Raw genomic sequence first — 19,026 nt, 5'->3', positions numbered from 1 at the left:
CTGAGCACAACTTGGCCTTTACACCAGTATTAATTTACGTGTCTGAAATGAAAGTATTACTTTGTCTCCCTCTGAAGTTCCTTAATGTGACTGAGATAGAGCTATTCAGGTGGGAAAAGATGTGAAAATGCATTTTCTTACTAATTAGGTGTTGCCTTCTTGCTCAGATTATATACTTAAAACACTGCTATGTAAGCAGCTTTAACAGCAAATTAATGCTGCAGCCATGGAGCTCACAGTGAATTTGTAGTGTTAGAAAAATTGTGCCTGTTCTTTTAGTGGATATTCTTCTTAAATCTATTCATTTTTCTGAAGAAAAAAAAAATGTGAATAAAGTTTATCTGGAATAACAGCTGTATATGAAACATGACAAAGGGTAGCAAAAAGATTTTTTCAGCTTAGACTTCACTGCAACTTGTTAGGCTGTTTTTCATATGGAAAATATTTGAGGCATTGAAAAAGGTAATCAACTTTTCCCAATGGCTCAATTGTTAGTAGAAAAATATATCCCCACTTTTGTTGTGAAGGCGTAAGATTCTTTGTGAACACTGTTATTTTTTCTGCATGCTGTCATCTTGTGATCTGCCTACGTATACTTGGAAAAAAAAAAGTGTAGGTTCATGATAACTTGTTAGTCAGATTAATCATGTTGTCTTCTGATTTCTATATATGACATGAAGAGAAAAAGCTAATGCCTAGAAATCAGCCAGAGGAATTAGGAGTGTAAAGTGACCTGTAAGACAATTAGAACTACCAGCAGTTCTTCAATATTAGCATGCTTTTGTATTTTCCTAGTATTGCTCTGTGCAGTGGACCTTGCTTTAAAGCTCATTTGGTAACTTAATAAAAATCCAAAAATTGCAGGTAAAGAAATTAAGAACATTGTATTAATCAGGGAGGTTATTCTTGGAAACTCAACTCTTTGAGTGTCCCTTTGTGCTTTTTGATACAAATGGTAAGCAAGAATGTGGAACCAGAGTACTAACACAGAAATTAAATGCAGTTCTCTATATTGCTTTTCTGCAGACAAGGCCAGATTAAAAGGTCTATGCAATCCCTTAGAGCAATATTCCCTTCCATTGTGTTGATTCATCGGCCTGTGCGAGGGGATCTCATGGTAAATAACTTTCTGGTAGCACTGCTGACTTAGGTGGTTACATTTTAATTATTGGCTGCAGAAATGCTTCTCAGAGAGTCCTTCAAGGAGAGAAAAGGAGTGGTCCCAAGTGGGTGTGGTTACAACCAATTGCCCAAACAGCACTTCTGGCTGTTCAACTCCAGTCAGCCCTGGATCAAAGGTCTCAGCTCTCCTCCCTCCTGCCCGAACGTCCCCCAGAGTGGGAAGGCCGAGGAGCCTGAGCATGTGACTGAAATATTCAGCTCTGACCTAGAGCACAATGTCACCAGCAGATGAATTAATGATGACAGAGGGAGCTGGGACTGCTGCTGCGAGTGAGCAGGGCCTGGAACAAGCAATATGAGCAGTGCATGGACCAGCTTTGCTGTCAGAGATACTGGTAGAGCAAAAGTGTCATGCAGACAGACTGAGATGCCTCTATTTTAAATCTTACAAATTTATCATATACCAAAATATCATAAGCATTTGTAAATCCTACTGCTGTTTTTTTATATAAGAGAGTCCCACTATTTATATTAAAATGTTTCAATTTCAAGACCTTGTTATCATAATGAGCATCATCCCTGTATCAGGGAGAAGTGCCTACAGGGGAAAACTAGCAGCACAAGGGAGCCTCAGAAGTCTGAATTGAAACCAAAATAACCCCAGTCAGTCTATCCCTAAATTCAAGCAAAAATTTTGGATGACTTGATCAGTTTGGCAGTTTTACCAATGCTACTTGGATTTTATAGACAAGTAAAAATAAGCCTTAACTTCAGAATATGATATTTGAAGGCTTTTCAATAGCACCTCATCTGCTGTTCACAAATTATTTCAGTCTAAGTGAAACCATACAGGAATTGTACTGTTATTTAACATCAACAACAAAAAAAGCACTCAGCACTTTCTTTGTATTTATTTTTTCTGAGAAATTATTTTCATTAGAAAACAACATGTTGTGCATGTTGGCAGTGTGATGCAATATTCCGGGACATCACTGCGTTTTCATCCTTCTTAAATAAAATGTGAAGTTTATTTCATGGGAAGTCAGGGAAATCAACCTTGCACAGCATCCACAGTTAGCTTGGACTGACTGGGGGTTTAATTATCAGAACTGCTCATTCTGTGCTTTTTTGATTGCAGAAGGAGTTGCAATACAGGTATTGTAGCATAATTTACATTGGAAGGGACCCCATCTGGTTAAACCTCATACTCAAAGCAGGCCTGAATTCATGATAAATTGAATTAGGTTATGTCATTTAAGGTCTGACATATCTAGGACAAATAAAGAGTTTGAGTTTTGTGATATATTTACTTATTGAATTTTGGTGTGTGTGCAAGAGGCTCCTGTCTGCAGCTGATAATGTTTACTTCTAGGTGTAAGTGGTGAGAATATCTTCAGTGTCAGCTAAAAAGCAGGTCTTGCTTACACTGAGTTTAAGCAATTACCAGCTTTATATCATCAGCAAGAATATAGCAAAGATTCTGTAGAGGAGAGTGGTTACATTAGCAACGCCTTAAACACCTCATTTACAAGTCAGCAGGGAGTTTGTTTCTGATCCAAAGCACAGAAAGATTCCTGAAACCTCCAGTTTTACTTTCAGCCTCAGCTGAAGCCAACTGTTTACTGAGGCTCCTGCAGAGGCCAGGGAGGGGTAATGCTCCCAGAAACTGTGCTATGTATGACTCTTCTGTGGATACAATATGGAATATTGCAGTAGTAAAGAATTAGAAGATTGTTCATCATTCACTGTGGTTAAAATTGATGACATAACTATTTTTGTTTGGTTTTTTTGTTTGTCTCTTAATGACTGGCAATAATTACTTAAGTTTTGAATATTTATTAGAGCATCACCCAATTTTATCTTTATGCCTCTTTATATATTTTTTTCCTCTTGAATTTTACTTTGCTGGCCAAATTTATCTTTGTTTTTCCTCTTTTATTATCCTGCTGTTATCTCCTATAATTTTTACTTGCTGGTACTCTTTCTCTGCTTTACAATATGGATAGAACATCGACATTGTTGCTTAATTAATCCAACTTGACTGTTATTCCAATTAATTCCTACATTAGCTCTAATGTAAACTTTTGCTAATTAGATGATTTCTTTTTCTTTCCCTTCTTGGAAAATTTTCAAGGATAATTAGTGGGAGAGGGAACTGCCTGTTTCTTTCCCTTTGTCATAAACAGTATCTCTGTTTGTCAGGTATAGCAGATGAGCAGATGGTGCATTCATTTTGATTTGTTTGTAAACTTCTTCAAATGTACATGTTTAAAATTCTAGCTTCAAAACACCTTTATAAGCATTTTATTATTTCTTCATGAAATAATATACACCTATGTAATGAGTCAATATCCTTAATGACACCTGGGCCTAAGACAGTTTCTCCCATTCCAGTATCCTACAGCAGCCTGCTCTGACCCAACTTCTCTGCTCCCTCTCTAGTCAAGGTATCATGGGCTGAACATCTCTAGCACTGCTCACTGCAGTGCTTTTAACCACTGACATTTGGGACTTTTTTTACTTCTCCCCATCCCAACAGTTTTGTTCTGCTCCTGTGAGATTTCTTCATATTTTTCTTTCACTGTTGTACCATTCACACTGATCAGATTTCAGCTCTTGACTGACACTTCCTGCCCGCACAAACGTGTGCATGTGGGTAGTGTGTATAAAGCTAAAGCTGGAGTGGCTGTGGATCAACAGGTGATCTCTGCAGATTTACCTGCCTGAAAAGGACTCAAGGCAAAAGAGCTTGTGGCCACTCCAGCTTAGCTGCTGCAGGAAATCTGTCTCTGGGAATACCATTTATTTTCACTACCTAAGGGGAATAAAGTCAAGATTTTGCAGACAAATAAGCAACCATGGGGCTCTCATTTTGTTCAGAAAACCCCAACAAAGCCACAAAAAACCTCTCACTTTTCTCATAAGACTTTAAGAAACTTTTTCAGGGGTACAAGGATGGGGGGTGGAGATGGAGGCATTTTGGGAAAAAGCATAAATCATTCTAGATTTTTTTTTTTAAATTAACCCATGTTTGGACTCAGTAAAACTTTTCATAATAATCTTTTTAACAAAGAAAACTGTGTTTTCATTAAGGGACAATTTATCTCTGCACCCAGAAAGCATTTACTAGAAAAGCAGAGCAGGAATAACTCAGAAAAAGGTGTATTTTCAATTTTAAGCTGCAAGATGGCTACTGGATGTCCTATAAAAAATTATAAATGAAAATTTAAAATCACTCCTTGTAAAATAAAAAGATTCCAAGACGCAAATGAAGAATATGCTTTGCCATGGACAATATCAGAGGCAAAATTCCTTGAGTATGTTCTCTCTCTTTTTCTTAAAAATCTGTTTGTATAAACCCAAATGTTTTTTGTTTGAATAAGATATGTGAGACAGAAAGAATTAAAATTTTTCACTGTAGTGACTAGCAGGAAGGTGTACTTCAGTAAGCATAGATTACAGTTTGCTTAAAGACTGAAAATTAGGTTTTATGCACCTTTCCTTTAAGAAAAAGCCTCCAGTGAACTCTTCAGTAACCTCATTTTACTTTTTCAAACACATAAAAATTGACTTGAAATAAATTGAGTCAACTTGTATTTGGCATAAGAGACCATGAGATAAAATTGCAACACAAGAACACTCTTTTAATAGAATCTTTTAGGTTGCAAGGAAGTTCTTGGAATCATTTATTCAAACAACTGTGTTACACTGGGATCAGCTACAGCAGGTTGATCTGAACTCTGTCAGGTTGGGGTTTGAACATCTCTAAGCATGTTCAAACTCTACAGACTCTACAGTTTCTGGGCAACTTGCTCCAGTGTTTGACTACCCTCATAGTAAAAAAGTGGGTTTTGTGTTCAGGTGAAATTGAATGCATTTTAAGTTGTCCCATTTCCTCTTGTCCTGTCACTGGGCACTACTGAAAAGATTCAGGCTCCCTCATCTTCATTCCCTCCCATTAGGTAATTATTTATACTTAATGGTAAAATCCTCTGGAGCTGTCTCTTCTCCAGGCTGAAAAGTCACAGTTCTCTCAGCCTCTCCTCAAATGAGAGATGCTCCTATTCCTCAAACATCTTTGTGGTCCTGCACCACACTCACTCCAGTAAATCATTATCTTTCTTGTACTAGGAACCCAGACAGAACACAGTACTCCAGATGTATCCCCAGCAGTGCTGAATGAGGAGGAAGGATCACCTCCCTCAGCCTAGGCAGGTATTGGAATGTTTTTTGATGCTTCTTGAGTTCTGAATGAAACTTTCATTCACTTACTATTAATTTTGGAAGTTCGTTTTTTGTTTGGTTGGTTGGTTTTAGGTTTTTTCTTTTTTTTTTCTTTTTCTTTTTTTTTTCCCCAGGAAAAACAATGCACAAATTGATTTAGTTTTATGTAAAATCCCCCATGTTCTGGTATCTGTGCTTAGGTCCTTGGAAATGTGTGTTCCTGCTCAGGATTGTAAAGCAGTTCTAAAAACTGCTCAATGCAAAAGCAATTATTCTTTCCAAGTAATTAGTACCAAGCTTTAAGATCAATCTTCTGGTTTTAATTTGTTTTAAAAGACTCCTTCAAGTTTATGCTAATTATATTACTGACATTCATGTGATAAAGGGTATAAACAGGGTGCTTTTACTCTGTGGATTTCCAAAAGCAATATAAAGTAAACCCTGAAACCCTGAACCTGTAGAGCTTCAATACTAAGGATCATGCCTGGTGAGCAGCCTGTTGGCTTTTAACACAATGCTGAACACATGCAGAACTGAAACCTATATTTAACAGAATTTGCCTCACAAAAAAGAAGGGAAGAGACCAGGTATTTTTCAGCCAAATCTTAAACTTCTGAGTTACAATCCAATTTAGTAAAATTTTAATTAGTGCTGGTGAAGCAGCTTTGGTGTGGGAAGTCACACAACTCAACTGTAACTGCAAAAGAACTAAGGTTATTTTGAACATGCTCACAATCAAAGGAGCTGCCTGCTCTGAGCTTTACACAACTGTTGATAGTATGGTTAGACCCATGTTAATTACATATTATTAAATCCTAACTCCTTTTCAAAAGACTAAACCAACATTGTAGAATAAATATTCTCAGTCAATCTATTTTGCTAAATAAATAAATAAATAACATAATTAAAGCTAAATAACACGGGAATATTCAAGTGTAGCAGTTAAATCAGGAATCCTACTTACCAACAACAAAAATGATGTTTGATTTCCTTAGATCTTCCAAAAAGTCTAAAATGAAAATAAAAATTCTTTAGAGGCGAGAGCTACTAATTTTAATGTCAGCTACTTACCACACCAAATTATATAACACTCATGCAAGGGGATCTGATTTTACTAGATTTACTTTCTGCTGTAAAAAATAGATATACTTTCTCCATTCCAAAAGGAGTTATTATCCACCAGCCTATTAATCTCTCAGTTTCATAGTTGTCATTGCAGATACGATAAAGACATTTTACCTGAAAATAGACCTTGCAATACACATCAGTTCTTTAAAAAAAGAAAAAAAAGAGAAGCAGATTCATCTTGATGTAATAATGTGATGTAATGCCTCCTCAGCCACTGCAGTTTCTACCAAGCATATTATTACATTATACTTGCTATTGAATCTTGTCCACCTCCCATTTACATTTTATACTCTCTGAAATGTAGTTCTAAATTCCTCTGAGCCCCAAATTCAGCCAAACAGTAACCATCTTAGCTGAAATCCAGGCAATACACTCACCAAAACTACAGTGTGTATTAAGCTTTGTCTTTAACTGAAAGTGTATCTTTTGAAAAAGCAATTCCTTCTGGTCTGAGTCCCAGCCATTGCACTGATTATACAGTACTGAAGGTGATCTTGCACCATGTGAGCCTGCTGAAATTTTATTAAGCCTTTGAGTTAATCACTTACAAGACACATATTTGATTTTGTTAATCACATACAAGACACCTCATAAAATTTTGGGGTTTATTCTGTGGTATGTAGATCTCTTATTACAAAAAAAGTCATTAGCCATGAAAAGTTTTGCTTTATCCTTTCATTCCTCTTAGACTCTTAGCACCTCGTGCTTTTCAAAGAGACTTTCATAATGCCAATTACTGAAAATACCTATGAGATTTGCTGCTGATTAACAGTAGTATTTTCTAATAATTTTGGATCCATTGGCCAAAAGAGTATAGAAACATCTTTTATAAACTTTAAATTTCATTCAAAAGAATTCACATGATAAAAATCCTTTGAGGCATAAAGTTCACAATATAAATCACCTGAAATCACTTTACTTTCTATGTAACTATTTAAAAAATGGGAAATCAAAGGTTTCAAAATTAAATGGCAATTGACACTGAAAAAGAAACTCACCTCCTGTGCTCTCATAACCAGAAAAACTTGACTGATCCTCCTCCTGTTAATTAAGCAATTGACAAGTTGAAATGGATATTCTACATAGTTTACATTTCTTCTTATATCTGCTTATCTGCATATCTTAATATGTATCTCTCTAAGCTCTCAGTTTTAATCTATGTTGATATATGGTTTACAGTGTTACAGAAATACTATTAGTGCTGTTGCAGTTGCTAGAATACGAGCACAGAGAACCCAAGACATCTTGAGATGATTAAACTATCCCATATAAATGAGTGGAGTTCCTCAAGGCTGGGAATAGGGACTGGTGTTGTTTAACATCTTTGTTGGTAACGTGGACAGTGGGACCAAGTGCACCCTCAGCAAGTTTGCCAATGACACCAAGCTGTGCTCGAGGGAAGGGATGGCAGCCAGAGGGACCTGGACATGCTCGAGAGGTGGGGCCATGTGATCCTAATGAAGTTCAGGGCCAAGCACAAGGTACTGCTCCTGCATCAGGGCAATCTCAAGCACAGTTACAGGATGGGTGGTGAATGGATCCAGTGCAGTCCTGGGAAAAAGGCCTTGGAGTCATTGGTGGATGAGAAGCTCCACATGATCCATCAACGTGCCTTTGCAGCCCAGAAAATCAACTGTGTCCAGGGCTGCATCAAAGGCAGCGTGGGCAGCAGGCTGAGGGAGGAGATTCCACCTCTCTGCCCTGACCTCATCAGACCCCACCTGGAGCCCTGCGCCTGGCCATGGGGCCCCAGCACAAGGACAGGGACCTGCTGGAGTGAGTCCAGAGGAGCCCACAAAGATGCTTAGAGGGCTGGAACACCTCTCCTAGGAAGACAGGCTGAGAGAGTTGGGGTTGTTCAGCCTGGAGAGGTCTCTGCAGAGACCTTATAGCAGCCTCCCAGGACCTGAAAGGGGCCTGCAAGAGAGCTGGTGAGGAACTGTTTCCAAGGAGATAGAGTGACAAGGGGGAATGGCTTTAAACAGAAAGACAGTAGGTTTAGATGAGATCTTGGGAAGAAATTCTTCACTGTGAGGATGGAGAGGCACTGGAACATGTTTCCCAGAGATGTTATAGATGACCCATCCCTGGAAGTGTTCAAGGCCAGGCTAGATGGGGCTTTGAACAAACTGGTCTAGTGCAACATATCCCTGCCTGCTGGGGGTTTGGAGCAAAATAATCCTTAAGGCCCCTTCCAACCCAGGCCATTCTCTGCTGTAATACTGGTTTTGTGAGGAACAGCTCTTCAGTGTCCAAATGCACAATTCCCACATGATAGATTAGCAACAAATGTGCATCCTGAATTTCTTCTGAAGTCACTATGGTATGATCAGCTGATAATAGTGAGAAAACAATATTGGAGAAACTTCTAAAAGTGAACTATAACATAAAGATGGCATTGGTCTTTGATCTCAACTTAAATGCGTTTACCTTCTGAATGTAACACAAGCTACAAGTTGTTACAAAGGCTGTTGAACTACAAGGAAGGACTACACCAGGGAAATGAGGGATGAAGCATGTTTTGCCTCTTGAGATTTAGCCACTTAAAATTATTTTGTTGCTGTATATTACAATCAATGAGAAATTACAAATACTGGTCAGCAAGACTTTCAGAATGGGAATTCTTTATTGTTCTGATAAATGAGAATTATATATATGCTGGACATGGTCTAGGTTATGAGGTGTAAATATACCCACACCAACAATGTTTTAGCCTGGTCTGCAAAATATCAATAATAGCATTGACAGAAACACATCCTCATGTGACAGTATCAAATCATCAGTGCCTCACATCAGCATGAAACATGTTATGTGAGTCATCTCAGTAGCATATGGCTATCAAGCCATAGCTTCTGGCAGCACAGCTTTCAAAATAGCCACCTTTAAATGTGTAGAGCTGCAGGAATAGATAAAGTGACACGAACTGCAAGGTGACTGGAATGGGTAAACTGCTGCCCAATGTAATTTGCAGGGCTCGTGCACTACCCTTGCAGGTTTCTCTTTGTATTCCCATCATCACTGAAAATGAAGTACTCTTCATCAGGCTTAAGTACCATTGCATTGGTTACACAAATTATTTTCATTTTTTTGATTCACAGTAATTCTCAGCCTATTACACTGCAGCAGAAGAACTGCCATCTTAAAAAAAGAAAGGTGTCATTTTCAAACAAGAGATTATTCTCTTTCCTACATTTCAAGTGACAATATTAACCCTATGTCTGTTATTTTTGGATGTAATAATGCAATAAAATAATTGACCCTGCAAAGCATATATTGCATACAAAAGGCTTAATTTTAGATTCTGCTTGTTATAATGCCTTTGAAAGTTTACAGATCAAAATCCTTTTAGGCACGAAGTTTAGAGCAAAATTCCTTTAAAAATCTGGTTCAGAATTCCAAGCTTACAATCAAATTAAAGAATTGAAAGCAGCATTACTTCTTTCAAGTTTTGCTGTTGTTCTCCCCTACAATTGCAGAAACTGAATCCAGCCAGTTTTTGTGGTGATCTCGGAGAGGAGCTAGATGTGCTGCTTGGTTTGAGGTCCCCTGCAAAGAGTGACAGTCTGGCACCCTGTTTAATGCAGTCCCCTTGTGTTTACATTTGACAGTATCTATTTCTGATTGAGTCTTCCTAGCAAGTAGGTCTCTAAACTGTGAATGGCTTGACCTGCATCAGGCCAAGTAGGTCTCTAAACTGTGAATGGCTTGGCCTGTATCAGGCTGAACATACTGCTCTGCCTCCTTACCCGCATGCTTTGGAAAATAACTATGGGATTTAGCAAGTGATCACATAAGGCAAAGTCCCTCCAGTTAGATAGCAAATGGTATTTGACACCAGACTGCCATCAGCAGTACAGTGATTTAGCAGCACTCTGTATTCTCAGTATAGCTGTTTCCATGTTCTTGAAAGCAAAGTGAGGAAGGTTACACCTTGTAATGGGCTTCAAAGAAAGATAGGTAGTCTGTAATTTCAAATGCCTTTACAGTCAAGTTATATCTCCAAATATTATCTGGAAACATTTCCATTAGTCGAGCACAGCTGCCTGTGTAACTACTTAAACAATATCAACAGTACATTAAAATAGTTGCTAGTTAGAGAAGTTTGCTGCCTGTAAAGAATCACTTATATGACATTTGTCTTTAGAGCTGGAAAACACAGGATTTTGACTGCCATTTTACTTGTCACTTGTGTAATTAATAAATATCTGACTGGTAGTAGATACTTCATTGGTTAATGACTTTCCAGTTACTATCATTGCTAGGTTGTAAGGTAAGTCCACAGAATCATAGAATGATTTGAGTTGGAAGATCATCTAGTTCTGACCCACCTAATTTCTGTAGTAACAAACTATGACAGTAAGTCTCAGCAAATAATAATGGAACGATATAGAATTCTTCAGAAGTTTAAATTTTGCTGCTAATGAATCAGTACTCTTAAGGCATATCAATAAAATAGATTTAATCTTTTAATCTACTGAAGTGACATTTTCTTTATTAGGACTTAGTGACAGCTGTTGTGAATGTCAGTTACCTGATGAAATGAAAAAGTTTTCCTGTTACCCATTAATAACCTCTGCTCCAGTCCTTGTGTATTTTAGTTGGGGTTTTGTTTTTTTTGTTTTACATGGACAAGAGTTCTCCCTTATCACCTCATTGTTGTTTGAATGCTTCTGGAAGAGAGTGGTGAGAAGTGCCAGATAGATTTTATTCAGATTTCTAACAGATATAACCAGAGTTTCTCCTCCAAATTTACCAAAGATGATAAACAATCACAGACAGAGGAGAGAAGAGGCAGTAGAATGAGACTGAACTTAAAATACAGCGTGACTGCTGCTTAAAATTATGCTAAATTTTCAAGCTTGAATTTAAGAATGTAAATATTCCAAGGAATGTTTCACACACAAATTATTTAAACAAATAAAAATTACATGTTTCTTTGCTGGTTTTATGCAAGGACAGTGCTCCCTGGGTATGGATTTTATGAGCCATACCATTAAATTTGATTTATACTTTAAATCAATTTTTGAGCCTGAGCTGCTTTCTGCAAGCTGAGTGTTAAAGTATGCCTCTGTAAAGCAGAGGTGGCTGTGCTCTGACCTCCTCTGCTCCAGAACTAATAAATAAGGTAAGACACAGCAGGAATAGCCTCACACTTCAAGGCTTTTTTCCTCCATTGCAAGTCAAATTTTCTTGTATACTTCATCCTGCTCAGCAGAGTGGAGTTGCTTGTGTTAAAAAGGACTAAATAAATTAAGATGAGGGTATAGAGCTAATGTTTTAGAGGTGATTTTTGTTTGTTCAGAATGTATACAACTGCAAAAAACATCAGTGTTCACAATAGCATCTACAAAATTCTGACAGATGAGATCACTGTGATTCCTATATAATTCCAGGTTCCTAGCAAGGACAAAACTCTGTACCATTATCTCATGTGAGGACAGGCTGAGGGAGCTGGGCATGGTCAGCCTTGAGAAGGCTGAGAAGGGACCTAATCAATATCAGTCAGTATCTGAGGGGAGGTGTCAGAGGATGGACCAGGCTCTGCTCAGTGGTGCTGAGCAGTGGGACAAGAGGCAACAGGCAGAAACTGATGCACAGAAGTTCCACCTAAACAGGAGGAAGAGCTTGACTGTGCAGGTGAGCAAGCACTGACACAGATTGCCCAGTGAGGTTCTGGAGTCTCCCTCACTGGAGATATTCAAGGGTCATCCTGTGCCATGGGCTGTGGCATGACCCTCCTTGAGGGAGGTTGGACTGGATGACCCACTGCAGTCCCTCTTCCCACCTTCCCCATTCTGTGATTCTGTGATTCTTTTAAAACAAAACTTATTATCTGTTCTAAAAAAAAAAAAAAAAAAAAAAAAATTATACCTATTAGTTAGAGATTAACCCATTTTTAACAGTCACGAGCCAAGATCAAATTATCTAACTTTTAAATTTGGTTGGGTTTTTTCAGATTTTGTATTCGTATTCTTCAAGAACATCAAGAAAAATATCTGTAGGTAGTTTAGAGAGAAAAAAGCCAGAATCGGTGTGCTATAGTTTGGGGCGATTTGGGTTTTGTTAACTTCTGTACATATTTATAATGACAAAAATGCATATGATTACTAAGCATGAAAGTGGAAGCAAAATCCATTTAGTTTCGTATTGATTTCCAGACACTGGAAAAAATTTCAAAGGAATTACCTCTTAAGGGCATCAAGGTGTGCAACCAGAACACCCCTCCCAGGAGGGTAACAGCAGTTTGCATGATCACAGCACTGTAAGAGTGTTCTGGTAAACCAAATACCTCATTTGCAATTTAAATATTAATTTGAATTAAAGGCTGAACTAGAGGGGTCAGCATTATATGTAACTTGAAGAAGAAGTGGAGATTGATTTTTAAATATATTTGTGTTTTAAAGACATTAGAGACATTCAGTAACTATATTATCTATACATAGTTTCTATCTATCACTGACTTTAAAATAGTTCTATGACATATAATATTCAGTCAATTTTCAGTTAGGTCTGTATTTTTAGAAAGCTCCCAGTGCCTACAAAATTCTTTTTGGAAGTTATGACTATTTTTCCTTTGGTATTCTTGTTTTCTGTAAATCACCATCACTCCTTAAACTATTCTAATTATTCTTCTCTATGTGGAGCATTTATGCTGCTTGGTACAAATTCCTACTGAATGGGTCCCTCACATCAGACACCTCAGCACTATATGTAGAACCCCTCTTCCCTGAGAGCTGTCTTCTGAGAGGTGAATTTCAGTCGTTTGGGGTTTTTGTTGTTAATGGTTTGGTTTGGGTTTTTTTTTAATGTATGTGCATTTTGTGCTTTTTTGGGGTCTTTTAAACTTAAGATGAGAAAGGCTTTTCTGCAGGCCTGTCTCAACTCAGTTTTCAAAAAGAAAAAAGTTCTTGGCATGGAGAAGGACAAAAATAGAATGTGGCAAATAAATCCCCAAACCCAGTGTGCGACCTGAGATCCTATGATTTGCTGCTATTCAGAAAAAAATTGACAGTTGTGCTCAAATTTTGCCTCTCAAAGGCTTTCTCTGCTTAATATTTCACAAGCATATTCAAGGTTTACTATAGCATCTATTTATCTATTATTAGGCAGTTCTGTAACTTTCAACTTCTGCAGTATTTCTAAAGGACTTATGTGTTAAGACAGAATTGAACTATCTGAAGAAACAGTCCAGTGATTTGAGATGCACTGCTGTGAAGGAGTTCTAAAACTAGGCCACTTTTCACTCTTTCTGACTGATATTTAAGCCCAAAATGACTAACATTGACTGCACAATCCTGGGATACATAAGGAGTAAAAAACCAAGTAGGAAACATATGGCTTTCTGAAAATACATAGGGGATTTTTAAATTTATTTTCCAGTGTACTCAGAGAAGCCACTTTTCTGCTTTGATACAATACAAATAAGTGACTTTAAGAGCAGTTTTGTATCCCATAGAGTAAAACAGCATCTTGCAATCACTGCAGTTTTATATGTGTATGTAAAAATATATAGGATGTACTTTGATAGTGATTAAGAAATATTAAGGAAATAAAAAGGCACTTCCTTCTGCAGTATTTTAAAATATTGGATTATTACTACAAGCGTTTTCAAGAAAGGATTTTGGTAGCTGTCTTTAGGGATGCTGGGCTACATGAACAGCACCAATCCACAGCCCTGAGGAAGGCCTCTAAATCTAGGAGGCAGAGCAGGTTTAAAATACACCTTTACATTTCTTCATCAACTTTTGGTAGAAGAGGAAAAGTTCTGCTGTGGATCCTTTTTGCATCAACTGTGTGGGATACCTGATATTCCCCAAGAATTATGCAAGTTCTCTCGCAAGGTAGAACTCATAAATTTAGCTGTGAATTTATATTTTGTTCATGAAGCCATAAGCCTCACTTTGCCAGGGGAAGGGCAAGCTGGTGTGAGGAAAGAAGGTGCAGTATCCTACTGCTACTGCCTACAGCAATGATGGTGAAATACTGTAAATTGTAAAGCTTTTACTACAGACACTTCCACAAGCTACAGAGAAGGACTTCATAATTTGCTGCAGAATTATTCAGTGAGGCATAAATGCAGCACCTCTTGAAGAAAAATGTTGTCACTGCTGTTTAAATCTCCAGTAACTCACTTGAGCTCACCATCATTTTAACTGAATCCTTATGCCCTGTACTGCCCACCAGAGCTGCAGGCAGCAGCCTTGGGTTCAAAATTAGGAAAGAATTGGAAAGCAAAGACTTCAACTAACCTTGGCAGTTTAGCCTCCCCTAATATAAGTATCACCAGAAAGTAAGTTCAAATAACATATGTGAAAAAGAAGCAAACAACTGCTTCTGGCATTTCACAGAAGAAAGTGCAGGTTGACTCTTCAGTTATTTTTTGCCCATTTTGCCATAGCTTGCATGGGGGAAATAAAGCAGGAGACTTTCCAACACATGCCTTTATTACAGTGTACAATGGTGACTTCGAAAGAGAAAAAAATTCTTTGCATTTACAAAATTATTTCAAAGCACCAAAATACACATGGTTTGAGCTTATTCAGGAAACATTTTGTAAGGCAAACTGTAGTACTTTGTTTCTAGAACTGTTTTTTTTAAAAAGCATTTAATAGGATAGTTTCCATGGCAACGTGAACTGAACAGATTGTTCACTGACTTCAGTACATTTCTATTAAACATCTTTTCTCTGTAGTAGTTAGGCCTGCCTTTCCAGCTCTTTCATGTCTTTAGATGCTTATTCATTTTACTTTTTTGCAGATAACCTTAAATTAGATCGGACTCCACCTTTGACAAAAAACAAGTGTTGAGAGAATGGAGTTTTACAACCGTTCTCTGAGTATCCTCTCATTTTCTTTTCTATCCCATATTCCTTTTTTAATCAGTTTTCCTGTATAACCAGAATCTGTAATTCAAATTGATACCACTTTCTATCAGCAATAGAGAAATAGACACTGCAGAAAAGTTCAGCATTAAAAGCCCAAATGGCCCTTGGTTACTCTTGGTCATTTTACTAAGACCTGTTATGTTTAATGCTGCACAGCATTTATGAATAAAACTGCTGTTACACCAGAAGCTCCTTAGGTTCCCAAGTAAAAAGAAAGCACATGATTAATATATGACATTATAATCTGACTCCTTGAAGAATTTAATTAATGTTTATCTGATTTTGAAAGGTACCTTTGGAAGTCTGAATGAAAATTTCTCCTGCTAATGAAGGTGTGCAGTTTGCTCTCTGTAGTATTGTAATGCTAACCTCAAAGTATTATGTCTGAAGGGTTAAATAAATTACTTGGACTGAATCTTCAGAGTAGGGAAAAGGGAGTCAAAACAAAGTGACAATTGATAGGAAACACAGTAAATGGAGGAAAATGGTCTTTGGTTTAATCCACAGAGCTTTAGTTAAATGAGGCTTTCACTTTGCTCTTGCCCATCAGTTTTATTAATATTTGTGTTCTGCCTCTGCATTGAAAAGACTCTCAGGAACTTCCATTATGTCTCTTGAATATTTAAGTTTAAAGCTATGCTAATCAGTGAGGCTGGAAATATTATTATAGTCTTTGTAGCAATGGAGTCTGTTTTGCATCAGTTCACTAAAAGCTTTCCTCAAGCCTGGATTCCTCAGTGCTTTGGACAGGAAACTACACCGAGCTAAAATGAATTGTAACTACACGGCAAAAACTTCTAATTGAGAGCCTGTTTCCTCTTGTTAGAATGACTAAGTGTCTTTCAGAGCTTTTTTCCTCCCCTTGATTATGGTTTTGCTTGTGAATTTTTCAAGTGAGCTGTCATATTTCTAATTATAAAACATTCTGAACTTGCAGCAAAGATTGGGTTATTCAATTTATTTCATTTAGTTGATTGCTTGTCATTACTGAACAGAAAACCTTTTTTTTTTTTTTTTTTCTTTTTTCTTTTTTCTTTTTTTTTTTTTTTTTACATCTACCTTTCCTAGGTCTTTGATACATTTTGGGGGGGTGAAAAAAGGCAGTCCCTTCTTTGCACTATTGCATTTATCTAATTGCATAAGTAAATGCAGTATGACACTGCAAGGTCATGGAAATCTCTCAGTTATGAACTGGTAACTCCCTGAAAGGCATAAAAATGAGTTTCCATATTTTCTAGCTGTGAGGATGGTGAGGCACTGGAACAGGTTGTCCACAGAAACTGTGGATGTCTCATCTCTGGAAGCATTCAAGGCCAGGCTGAGTCAGTCTCTGAGCAACCTGGCCTAGTGGAAGGTGTTCCTGCCCGTGGCAGGGAAGCTGGAACTAAATGATCTTTAACATCCCTTCCAACCCAAACCATTCTATGAAATTTGTGACCTCCTGTTCCAAGTATTACTAGAGGCTAAATAAATTTTTGAGGATTTTACTTGAAGTTGTCCTGATTTTCACATTTCCCAAATTCTAAAGTTCTCTAAGCACTTGTACAGGATTGTATCCATTCTCCAGTTGCCTGACAGTGTGTTTTAACTTTTTCTTTAATTACTCAAAATATTCCTCAGGCTAGTTAAAGTTCTCCTGAAAGGCTTGTTTTCATGAGAAAATAATTGGATGCTCTTTTCTTCTGGAACTCTTTGATAAGATTCACTGATGCCAATTCTTCAGTACTCCCTTTTGGCCTGAATGCGCTTGAAATGAGCCAAATGGTAGGTTTCTAATTAAAAATCCAATTGTTAAAAATAAAAACTTTCTGATCTCTAGAAACAAGTGGGCATTATATTGGTAGTCTCTCTGGCAAAGTTGAGAAATTGAATGGCAAGTATACATGAACACAGTGAGCATTAAAAACCTTAATCACACTTGAGAGTGTTCCAGCAGCAAAGAACAATCCTCCTTAAACCAGACACTAGTCACAACAGCAAGTTCTGCAAATTGAGAATACTCTTTAAAGTTGCAGCACTCAAAAATGCCTGGCCCAAAATATATCCCTGAAGTCTTAATATGGGTTAAAATATCTGAAACAAACCACATTACTTTGCTTTTATGTTATCCAATCAAGTCATGACTACTGTAATCATTATTCCAGAAAAGGCTGTAGAGATTGCTAAGACATGAAACCTTGGCTGGTTCTTCCATAAGTCCTTCTCAATGAGAGGTACTATCTGCCTCATTTATTTTTCTATTTCTATTTTTCAGAAAAAAATATTTCTAAGTAATTCTAAAAAATTATATTGTTCCTTTTATAAGACAGGATCTCACAGATCTGAGACAAAACCAGAAAAATAGTTATTAATGACTTGGGAAAAAAAAAGGGTTTTTAATTTTTTTTTTTTTAAAGGTATTTTCTTCCTGCCTTTCAGTGCTGTAGGGACTTAGTGATTGTAAGTGTTGTAGTTCTTGAAGTTTTCTTGCATAGCTAGTGGAAAACAATCAGCTTACTTTTAATTTAGTTACATAAATTTAATTGAATGATCATTTATAAAATGTGCAATTCAAAGCTCAGATTTTCTCTGAGTTTTTTAAAATCAATTTCCCCTGCATACTCTTCCAGAAAAGCCAGATCTTAATTTGGACTAGTGTTGCTTTGCACTGTTTCCATGAGAGGTATCAGGTGTTTCTGGAAGCACTTGGCACTCCTACATGAGCCAAGCACTCCATCAGAGCCTGGAACCACACCACTCCATCTCCTTGCTCCTGCCTACCAGTAGGAGTCATTATTCTGGAAGAACTAATGCACATCTGAGGAACTCAGATGTTTTTTTGCTTTTGTTTACACTGGAGATTTTCCTTGCTCATTCCAAGAATGAGAAAATGCAAAAGTATCTGTGTAAGTCCATTTCAGCTGAACCAAGGCACCCATTGCCAGCTGTGCCTTTGTCTTCTGTGTGACCCCCAACTCCTCTTGTTCAATGACTACCAAGATGTTCCCCTAAAATTCAGCCATTTTTAGCAGCTCAGCTGTGTAAGGTTGCTTGGAAACCAGCCTTCTTATCCCCCACGTTCTCATGACAGATTTCCTATGCAATAACATCACTGCATGACACATTTGTATCCAGACACACATTCTTTTTCCACTTGAGATTCTCTGAGTAAAGGTTGTTGATGCTTCACACAATTCGTAAACAGCATGTGGTAAATCACTGGAGGATTAAATCACTGCCACAGTCAAAATGAGCTTAAGTTTTGAATGTGAGCAGTTCCTCACTCCTGAATTTAGTTATTGATCTTTCCATCCTGAGAGTAATTTGTCATTTTGTTTTTCAGACCAGGCAACTAGGTGGTATTATGACTTCATGGTAATCTCCACTCCCTTTTTTGCTTCTGTATATAATAGTTGCTTCCATAATTTCAAATTGGTTGCAATTGCTTTCTTGTTGATATTTTCTTTATATTTGTACAAGGCATTTCATATAAACTGTGTGTATATTTATTTATTAGTAATAGAAATATTTATTTTTAAATGTTGCAAAAAAGTCAAGATACCAACTTGTAGGTAAAGTCAGTTAGTGTCAGCCACTTCATATTTATATAGCTGTCCCTGACTGATGGGCTTTCAGCACTGTTTCAGCTTCATTTCTCCTTCTTTGTTAACAGTATTGTACTCTTGCCA

General features: G+C 37.3%; 1 protein-coding gene across 1 annotated transcript in view; it reads right to left on the bottom strand.

The window, feature by feature from the left end:
- AK5 (adenylate kinase 5) overlaps positions 1-19,026 on the bottom strand; it is an 82,884-nt gene that overhangs the window by 16,945 nt on the left and 46,913 nt on the right. Inside the window, exons 9-10 of the mRNA XM_059854057.1 lie at positions 7,473-7,515; positions 6,311-6,355 (exon numbers count right to left, since the gene is read on the bottom strand). Of these exons, the coding sequence (XP_059710040.1) occupies positions 6,311-6,355; positions 7,473-7,515 (88 nt within the window). The remainder of the gene's footprint in view (positions 1-6,310; positions 6,356-7,472; positions 7,516-19,026) is intronic.

Source organism: Haemorhous mexicanus, chromosome 9 (genome assembly GCF_027477595.1).
Source record: "Haemorhous mexicanus isolate bHaeMex1 chromosome 9, bHaeMex1.pri, whole genome shotgun sequence".
Lineage (NCBI taxonomy): Eukaryota > Metazoa > Chordata > Aves > Passeriformes > Fringillidae > Haemorhous > Haemorhous mexicanus.
Note: the sequence above shows the minus strand (reverse complement) of the source record. Positions and strands in the feature narration are given on the sequence as shown.